The 10,815-nt window shown below is 33.9% G+C and overlaps 1 protein-coding gene across 1 annotated transcript; it reads right to left on the reverse strand.

Annotated features, from left to right (window-relative positions):
* Window positions 1-255: 255 nt before the first annotated feature.
* Window positions 256-10,815, reverse strand: LOC134276339 (G-patch domain and KOW motifs-containing protein-like). Its single transcript, XM_062758600.1, has 11 exons — window positions 10,653-10,815; window positions 7,753-7,883; window positions 7,358-7,500; window positions 7,026-7,129; window positions 6,382-6,571; window positions 4,844-4,976; window positions 1,643-1,973; window positions 1,283-1,394; window positions 1,024-1,093; window positions 712-797; window positions 256-456 (listed from the first exon to the last, which is right to left on the reverse strand). The coding sequence occupies exons 1-11, from the start codon at window positions 10,796-10,798 to the stop codon at window positions 316-318; spliced, it is 1,587 nt and encodes a 528-aa protein (XP_062614584.1). The 5' UTR covers window positions 10,799-10,815; the 3' UTR covers window positions 256-315.

A 10,815-nucleotide genomic window follows, 5' to 3' on the forward strand; every position in this document is an offset into this window, starting at 1 on the left:
TTAGAACCTTTTGTTCTGTTCCTTGACCATTAAATCAAAAGTTCACAATATATCATTTAATCATTCAGATTTTTTGCATTTATCAATAAAAAAAAATTATTTTACAAAAATAAAACTTCTCGGTAAAGTATGAGAGGTAACCTTTAACCATCAAAATGATTTTCTTAAAATGGCAATTCTTGAAGGTAATCCTGGCATTGTGAATCAAAGCCTCTTCCTTTCATAAATTAACAAAAATAATCTCTTGATCTGTAGTTTAAAATTTTATTATAAAAGAAAATTATGAGTGACAAGATTTTTTTTAATAAGACAGAATCAGTAATCAAACTCTTCATGAATATCCCCTACAAATTCACATATATGATCATAACTAATGTTTAGAACACTGTCCCGGTCTTGTAATAACTGCACAGCAGCTGTAGATTTCTTCTTGTTCCTCGACATTAATTCTCCTAACTGAAAGAAGAGGGAAAATAAAACATTTAAGAGCAAAACTCAACACATTACTAACCAAATTAAGTATTAAACTTCAACAAATTGTAATTGTTCAGTTTTGAAATTCAGCCAGGAAGTTTTAGATCTTTATTTAAAGAAAGAAATCTCTTGAGGAAAAAGAATTTAAATCATATTTAAAGAAAGAAATCTCTTGAGGAAAAAGAATTTAAATCAAACACATCACATTTTAAGGGAGATAACACTGTGAATCATTACCTGTCCTCTAGATTTTCCTGACACGATCAATACAAAGGCCCTGTCTGATTTAGGAATGACTGTTTCTAACTGAAGCTGAGAAAGACCTGAAAACAAGAAATGAAATTTGTAAAAACTGCCTGTATGATTAGTAAATTATAGGCTTATAGCTTATTAATAAGGAAACATTGAATAATGAATGTATTGGAATACTGGGGTTTAAAATTGGATATATTTTACAATCACATAAGTATAAACAGAAAGGCAAATATATATGTGTAAAAATTTCTGAATTACATATATATTTTTTATACACTGTTTTTATTAACTAACCTTCCAAAACTTTTCCATCTTCTGTTTTACATATACAGTTTTCTGGGCCTGGCACATCTAACACTGTCACCTATAAAAAAAAATAATGCATCTGATTTTTAATAGACTTAAAAAACCAGTTTCATATCAAGATTTTCATTAAAGTTGTTTTACATTCCATAGAAACTTGTTCATACATGTTCCAACTTCCTACAATTGATTATGGCTTTCTTTATTTAAAAAATATCAGAATAAAATATAAAGTGTTCGAAAAATGTACCTTGCTTTTAAAATAGTTTCCTTTCTTATAATTCTTGTCAATAATTCGGACCCTGATTTGTGGACGCACCCAGATTTCTGAAAATGACTGTGAACTGGAAACTTGCTTCTCCCTGTGAAAACAAATTAAAATTAAAACAACATTTTTTGTAATAATACAAAATTTGAATTACCAACAGACAATTCTCAATGAAATTAAAAAAAAAATTAAAATACATGAACTTGTTCGCAATACAAAATTTCATAACAGAGACAACTTACATGTATTATAATTGCAATATGAGATATATCTCTCATACTAGCAATATAAAGTCTAAATGATACGGAGTAAAAATTCCTGAAACCCTACAGATTTCCTTACCTGTCCTCATAATCGTGAGCCCTCTTGTCCTCATAATCTCGAGTCCTCCTGTCCTCCCGCTGAGATTTCTCCTCCTCCTGTAGTCTCCTCTCTCCATTCCTCTCCTCCCTCTCACGAGATCTGTCTCTGTTCTCTTTCCTTCTGTCACCCTTCTCATGTCTGTGTGACCTTTCCTTTGACCTTGACCGTTCTCTGTGTGACCTGTCTTTTGACCTTGACCTATGTCTGTGTGACTTTTTGTGAGATCTTTCTCGTGACCTTGACCTGGACCGTTTCCTTGAGCGATTCTTTAGACTTCCTTTTTCTTTGTACTCATCAGCTTTTCCTTTGTCTGGAATGAGAAAAAAAAATACTCACACTTAAGAAAGATAATTCTTCATTATTCTCACAAAATACATTGGTTACCTATGTGGCTTTTGCCTGAACTATTTCTTGTGAATGAATATATAGTCAGACCTGGTAGATGCTATAATTGGGAGTTGAACTATGTTCAGACTCCCTAGCGCAGTAATTTTACAATGAATTATATAGCGGTCATTGTGGTGTTTCTGTGTCGCCCAATTTACTCCCCTGTGATATTCAATACAAACTCGTACCAGTCTATATAAACTCGAAGAAACTTCCGCAATAAAAATAGTCCATCTCATTTTTCTGAATTAATCTAATTTTCGTAAATGATTTGAAAGTAAATGAAATAGAATTTTATTAAACTTAATTTGAATAGCATGTTTTTGTCATCTTTCTTGAGAAATGACACATAAATTTTGATTTCCGTATGAAAAAAAAGTCCCAGTTTTCCGACATTTATCATTCGGCAATCCTCGGCTGACTCCACTACGCTTCTTTACAAAAAGTGCTAGGTCATCCAAGGAGCAACAACTGGTCTAACTGGTTTGACAATAACACGATTGTCTAAATATAGAAACGTAAACAAAGAACGTTAAGGTTTAACCAAACTTCTTTCAATTTGTTTCAGCAATAAAGAGACAGAACAACGTTTCTTTTTTTAAAAAAACACTGCGGAAAATATTTATTTGCTCTGACAAGTAAAATGATCTGTTAGACTGGAAAATTTTCGTCAGATCAGATACATGCAACTCATTTTTTACGTTGGTAAAGGGAAAAAATAATAGCATTAAAGTTTGTTGACATTCGATCACACAGTTTAAAATGACATTAATTTTGCATCCTTAATTTCATGAATTTATCAGCATTCAGTTGGTCACGTGTACAACACCAAATCTGAACTTGAAAAATGTGTGTGTACTTGTATTGCAGTATTACCTTATAAAATGTATCATTTGATTTTATTATATAATAATTAAAATAGTTAAGATTAATGAATACATGCGTATGCACAGACACAATGGTATGATAATCCCAATGATCGATATGTGAGAAAGATCGTTCCTCATGATTACAACTATTTTTTTCTTGTAGTAGCTCGTTAAAATATGTCTGATTTTTAATTACGTTTGAATCAAATCAAAATCACAAACTTTAAGTCTCACTCGCGTGGCGCAATTGTTAAAATAGTTTGCTCTAGAGATTCAACGTAATGTGTTAATTGATCCTTACGTCGCAGGTTCGAATCCTGTGGGATGCATTTGGAGATAAACTCTTTTGATGAGACAATATAAACCGAAATCCCATGTTGCAGTATGTGCTTGCACAAAATGATTCCTCACTACTCAATGGTTTTGAGAGCCGTGTATAGGTAAAAAATTGTAGACTTACATGTAGCGAAGTGTTTCAATATGATTGAAAAATTATCGAACGTAAAACAAACAAAATGTAAAGTATTCAGACATACTTACTTCTATATAGATATTACTTGAAATGAAATTTAAAATTATGGAATAACAAAACTTGATGATTAAGTTATAAAGATAGATACATTTCATAAAATAGATAAGCATGGAGTTCTATAAAAATTAATTATTGTGTCTGAAAAGAAACATTCATACCCAAAAGAGAATAGAAAATACTTGTTTTAATCAGAGAAAGAAAAATGACAATCTAGTGTCTGGTGATGGTAACATCGAATATAAAGAGTGTTTGTTTGTTTGTTTGTTTCTTGGGACCAAATATCTTGTACACATTCCAAAGAGAGTAGGGGGCATTTTGATTCAAATGTTTCAGAAATATAAGGGTAGTGTTTGAGTTTTAGTAATAAATGGTACTGAAAGAAGTTTAAAACCTAACAACAAAAATAGTATTTTCGAGTTTGAAAATTATTTTTTTTGGTGATGGGGGTTGTTTGTTTGGTTTGGTCAAATTGCTGAGGTAAGAATTAGAAAGAATTAATCCAGAACTAAACTTAACTGTTCGTGCTCAATAAATATACAGTTTTTTCAATGGATAGCACTATAGCTCTCCGGTCTGTCAATTTTTTTTTCGGAGAGCTACAATTCTGCAGCTAATTTAAGAGCAGTCCCATGATCTTGGCTATTTAAATGCAATAGAATTCATTTTTAATGTTTCGTTTTGTATCTCTAACAAATCAGTTCTAGCTGACTTGAATCTGAATGCATGAAGATGTTCCTGTACTTCCTGTGAGATCTTTCAGATAACAATGTTCAACTCCCATGAGTACTTTCAGTACTTTGATTTTTTTTAATTCACTAGAAACTTTGGAAAAATAATTGATAGTTCCTTATTACACTTGAAACAAGAGATGTTTGTGAAACACTTACACCCCCCCCCCCCTACTTGGACATACATGTGAAGAAAATGAACAGAAACCGCAACTTATTGAAATTTTTATAAGTCCAAGGGGCATAACTCTGTCAAAAATTGCTCAATCTAATCCAAAACAGAACCTAACCTAAATATTCTTTTGATAGGAAGATAAGTTTAAGATATTCTTGTATACCAAATTTCTTTTCAGTATGTGCAACTTCTGCGAAGACAATGGATGGAAACTGTTGGTGGACCAGCCGACAGCAGCAAAGCAACATGCCCTCCCTTCTTCAAAGGAGGGAATCAAAAGTAGATGTATGTACACGTACTACATTAGGTCAAGAGATTAAACTTTCAAAGATTGTCAAATACATGTATTCTATTTACTTTTCAGGTACTTGTTATATAAATACTGAGGTACTTGGAGTACTTTTCGTACTCTTTTTTCCTGACCAGCCTGATGTCGTAGTGACTCCGGGTGATGATTTTACTGAGGTACTTGTTATATATAGTACTTACTAAGGTACTTGGAGTACTTTTCGTACTCTTTCTTCCTGACCAGCCTGATACCGTACTGACTCTGGGTGACGATGTTACCAGACAGGGTCAGCTTGACCATCACGCGGGCATTATCCTCATCCAGGCCCTCAATCTAAAAAACAATCGCATCAAAATATAAAATCTTAATCAGTAGACTCACACGACATTAATACTAATCCATAACCTCAATCTACAAAACATGTCACATAAAATTCTTTAATTTTAATCATTAGACTCAAAGGACAATCTTTAAATCAAGTAAAAAAGTTATCTGAATCAAAGTACCGTATATCAATAGTAATACAGTATACAAGATTTTGTTTACATTTTCTGAATTTACAACATTAGCCTAGCATATTTGTACAATTTCACAAAGTTGTTTAAATGTTAAATCTTGCAGAAAAGAAAAACACAAAAAATACCTTCTTAGAAGTCCAAAAACATTATAAAGTCAGCATTTCAAACAACTTTAAAGATTCAGTGGTTGCGCGGGTATGTTAAGGAAGCATATAAGTAATTTCTCGGGAAATTTAGACTTTTTGAAGAAAATTTAGTTTAATAAATTACCAAAGCCACTGATAAACGTAAACTGTCATTTACTTTTGCATACAGACAAAAGCGTGTCTAACGCAAAGACGTGCATCACCGCCACGGCATCACGTGACTTCTATTAATAGCAAAATTTTCCTTAATAAAAAGGCTAACAGAACAACAATACCCCGGAGTTTGATAATTTCTTTGAGTATGCAATATAGCTGAAAAACATCTATTTTGTCTAAAAAGTGCTGCTAGAATCCCACTATCTTGTCTGTAAAATATTTATTCCACACATTCGCACGAAACCTTACCCTTTGTTTTGAATTTTATATATATGAATCGAGATTTTTCGTACAACCATGCTTAACTCGGGATTCTAGCAGCACTTTCCAAGTTTGTCAAAATGCAAACTTTCAATCTGTACAAATCGTATGTTTTAAAATATCCAGCTTATTGTTGTTCTGTTGCAATTTTTGGTCAAGAATGACGGACGATAGGCCGACCGAGATACGTAATATAGCTGACTGTCTTCAAAAGAGAATATAATCGATGAAAATAAATTAGCATACCTGTTTAATTAATTGACCTCCATATGAATTTAACACAATATTTCCGATATTTTCTTTTAAACTCCATTTTATGTATCTTTGAACATGACGTCTTAGCCAAATTCTCTTTACACGACATGATCAATTCCCAAGTTACTTGAAGTACACATATGACGTCATCGGTGGTAGATTTCAATCATAATGACTGTTACAGCATAACAAAATAAAAACATTTTATTTTTGTTAATGTTTACACCTTTCTAATCATTTTCTAGAGTTAAATTACATAGCTAAGTACCAATATTACGAAAACCTGATTTCTAAACTTGACGTCATCTTGCCTACTATGACGTCATAATGCAGCACTGATATAGCCAAGGTAGAAAATTTTGTATGCTTCCTTATTCCCCCTGCGTGTAAATATCATCTTACCACTCCATACAGGTCCTTGTTAGCTCCCTTGGTGAGGACGCAGTAAGCTCCCTTCTTCACGGTGAGGATCTCCTCGTCTTTGTCCTTGCCTTTCTCCTCCCCGTTCCACTTGGCTTGTTTGGACTCCGAGATATCAGCCCCCAACCCCAGACCCTTGGGGCGAAGTGTCGCAATGACAGGTGTAAAATTCCTACAATAATAATTATTGAAATTGTCAGAAATATTACATTGATTCCATTTTCTTTTTCATTTGAAAGGATGAAGAAAAAATAAATAGGAGCATATCATAATGACATCATGTGTTAAATGCTTATGGTAAGATCAAGCAATTCTGAGTTCTTACTTCCTACTTGGTTGGTTTCACTATGTTCTTAGAAACTTCTGACAAGGTAAGTCATACAGACTATTGAATATTTTTACCATGCAAAGCAATAAATAGCAAATTATTTGTATTTTGCAACAATATTTGCCTATCCCTACCCAATCCCTCTTTAAATGTAGGTCAAACTTGCAGAGACGTGAATCTTTATACATTTTATCAATTACAAAATTTAAACAAAGAAAGCTTAACAGATGGACGAGTTAAAACAGTGAATCATTTATACTGTCATTATACTTTTATTTCTGAAAAGATAATGACTTACTTTTTATTTTTTCCAATGCCCTCTCCTTCTTTCCACCCCATTCCTTTTAACATGGCCACACCAAAGTTTTCTATTGGAATCTCCTCATAATCTGCCTCCTCTGGCTGTAAACAAAATCAAAAGGTCTTCTAAGCACTTTCAAAACATGTATAAATTATATGTACAAAAAAAAGTTCTATTCGTTAGCAAAAAAAAAAAAAACTTCTCAGATAAATTTAGGTTAAAAAAAATATATGAAGATTAATAATACGGTTGATTTTCATAACTACATCCTGTACATTATGTATTTTAATAAATTGTATAATATTCTATTCTAGGTTTTATTAACTTACTTCATCGGGTCTTAGCGAAACGTCTAGTTTCTCATCTGTTTCAAATCCCTCTGGAACTTTATTCTGCATTAGCAAAGGAATGGCTAGGTCAGAGTTGTCTACCTTTCCCTGTTCCTTCCAAGCCTCATTCCTTCTGGCAGCATCTAAAAGTAGACCACATCACCTTGTTAATGTTATAGTCAGCATTACATACTGAAATTAAATTCGTAATGTAAATACAGAGCATCTAGTGGAAAAAGATTAGTATCATTTTAATTATTTCATTCTTATTGAAAATCAAATAGGAAAAAATATAACCATTATGATTTCAACAATTTTTTTTCTTTGTTTTTGAGATTTAGCTAAAAGTAGGCAGACCACAATATTTGGTGAATGTACAAATGATAATAAGTTACCCTCTATAATTTCTCTGACGGCCTCATCCTCCGCCTCGTCTCTCTGTTTATCGGACTTCAATCCTGACCTCCAGTCATTCTTCTGAATCAGAGGGATCACATACTCCTTCTTCTCTTTCTCTGGCTTTGATCTGAAACAGAATAAGATAAAACGAAATCAGAAAACATAAATAAATCAGTATTTTCCTCAGACTTTAAAAATGTTAACACCACTAGCTTTGCTAAAATTTGTTTTAAAAAGTTTTTGTAATTTCAATTAAGTCATGTACAACATGTTGTCCCTGTGACTACAGGAGTTCACGATTCTATCTATAAAATCAATTAGAACCAACAGGAATGCAATGAGTCCAGGGAGAAATTGACCAGTTTGCTTTTAATCAAAGCTTATTTAGTCCAACAAAAATTGAAATCAAACTAGAAGTATCGTAACCATTGAGGTCACTAAATGATACCCACCCCTCCAATATGAATATATAAATGGCAGTGTCCAAGTATAGCTATGGGAAACACAAAATATCTGTCTGATCAAAAAGAAAAATAGGAGATGCACAATGACAATATGTAGTAAAGATTCTTGAAAGTCTCTTCAAATTTCATTCAGTGGTATGAGAGGAGTTGCAGAGATGGATACCCCAAATGGCCAAAACCATAAAAGACGGATGGACATAAAAAGGACGTACAAATGTCCCAATTACTAGAAACCCCCACGCTTTTCAAGCGGGGGGTATAACAATATTACTCCACTTAAATTTTAGCTTTCTTATCCTTCTTGCATACCCACTTTCTTCAAGGTTCGCAGTGAATGCATCATCATACAATACCTTCTTGGTACATGTGGTAAAAAGATTGTTAAATGTTTACGTAAAATCAAAGAAAAAAGGTATTGACAGCATTCGATTAGGGTTTTAAATCTTATTTCAGTTGAAAAAAGTTTGATATAAATGCTGACTAGCTGAAATAAGCAGTTGGTAAGATCTAAAGGTCCATTTCTCCAAAAATTTGTTGGATTCCTGTTTGCAATGTTAACACATAGCTCATGGCTCAATCAACTGAGTGATTTCTACTAACTTAAAGTCTTTATTGATAAAATTTGAACTCCTGTGTCGTGGCCATATGCAGCTAAACAGCCTGAGTCCTCTTGAATTCTGTACTATACTACTAAGAAGTGTGAAGAATATTCCATAGAAGTATTTTTCTCTGTGGAATTACTTTACGGTATGTATGTACACAGGCACAAAAATTTTTTAATACTTTTAATACGGCAATTATAAAGTTATTTCATTGACTAACAAAAATTGGAAAAAATAGAGAACCCGAAAGATTATCTTGTTTGTTATCCTTGATTTTATTTAACATATATTTGAATCATTTATGTACAAGAGCATTTGGTGTGGAGATTAAATTTCCTTGACGTCAGCTGATGGCGATCGTTCGGACAAAATTTAAAGTTTGCATTAATTTTAGTAGATAGCATTAAACACACGTTGGATTTAAACTTTAGGAAGAAATGTATGGTGAGAAATATCATATTCGAACCCAATGCTACATGCAAACCGGTAGGCATACTTGATTTATGTGTTAAATTGAAGCCTGTGTAACGGGAGAGGAGAAAATGCAGTGGACCAGACCAGGATTCGAACCCGGGCCCCCTGAAACTCCAGTCAGGTGCTCTACCAACTGAGCTATCTGGCCAACAGCCATCGAACCCAGCTGACCGCCACATTCCTCCCTCCTGAATGGTCTTTGGCCCTCCAAAGATCCCAACCCAGGCTCATCCCTGGCAGGCCTTTCACCTGTGAATTCCAGGGCATGGCACAGCACCAAATGTAATGGGAGAGGAGAAAATGCAGCGGACCAGACAGGGATTCAAACCCCGACCCCCTGAAACTTCTGTCAGGTGCTCTACCAACTGAGCTATCTGGCCACCGGGGATCGAACCCGGCTGACTGCCACAAATGAATCGAGCAGGGGGTCAATATGGCGTTGCAAACTTGTGTATTTATAGCGAGCGCAGCGAGGCGGCGTGAAGCGCCGCTCGTGTAGCAAGCTCAATAGACTAAAGTGTACGAACGGAGGAAATTCAGGTTGAAATCTGCACATTGTTCCAAGAAATTTTTATGAGTCCACGTGAAAAAATTCTAAATTCCCAATAATCCTTTGCGGTGCATGGCAACATGGTGGCTAAAACATAGCAACAACTTACTTGAAAAAAATTACAAACAACAATTTAATGCAATCTCCATGCCACAAAACTATCGTTTGCGTTCTAAGTCAACAAGACTTCTTATTTGACATCATACTTTTGTCACATAAAAGCTCAGGTATTGCCGATTTTGTCGGAAACTTCCGAAAAGTTCGGAATCTCGATCCCGATGCCTGGGAAGTGATTTTTTTTTAATAATTCTTTTCTTCTTTTTTAATGAACTAGCTGAGGATAGGCAGTGCAAGTCAAAGCTGTGTAAATGTTTTTGATTCTAAATAACTGTGCTCGCCCCAACGGTCGCACCGTAGAATATATTATATAGAGGGGGTAGAATTTTTCAATATTTGGCTAATTTAGCGACTTATTGATAAAAATTCAGGTGTCTGTGGTATGTTGATAGTCAAAATTTTTAAATAATAAAGGTCTCATTGTATAAACACATATATATACATGGTGTACCCAAAGTTTTGTAAATTTGTCGAGGCAAACTCAGAAATCTGCACAATTTTCTAAACTACCAGCGAATCTGACACTTCTGTTGATTAATGAGTTAGGGCTTTTTTGACGAAATACTTCAATATAAGAATATGCTTTTCTTTTTTCACTCCAAGGTAAATACGATAACAAAAATGCCGATTACGATTTACTCTACAGCAGTGAGTAGGAAAAACCGTCTGAAAACTGATTCAAGACTAACCCTTTTATGGTTTTGTTATCAACTGAAGTTACATAGTCAATTGAATCGTCTTCTTTCTTTTCATTTTCTGCCGCCACTGATTTACTAAGGTCTTTTCTCTCAACTTTCTTTGAAAAGCCAAAAGAAAGAGGCTTCGTCTCCGCCATGTTTATTTTCACCGGAA

The sequence above is a fragment of the Saccostrea cucullata genome, unplaced genomic scaffold (genome assembly GCF_032062105.1).
Source record: "Saccostrea cucullata isolate Sc308-1 unplaced genomic scaffold, CSIRO_AGI_Scuc_v1 ctg2351, whole genome shotgun sequence".
Classification (NCBI taxonomy): domain Eukaryota; kingdom Metazoa; phylum Mollusca; class Bivalvia; order Ostreida; family Ostreidae; genus Saccostrea; species Saccostrea cuccullata.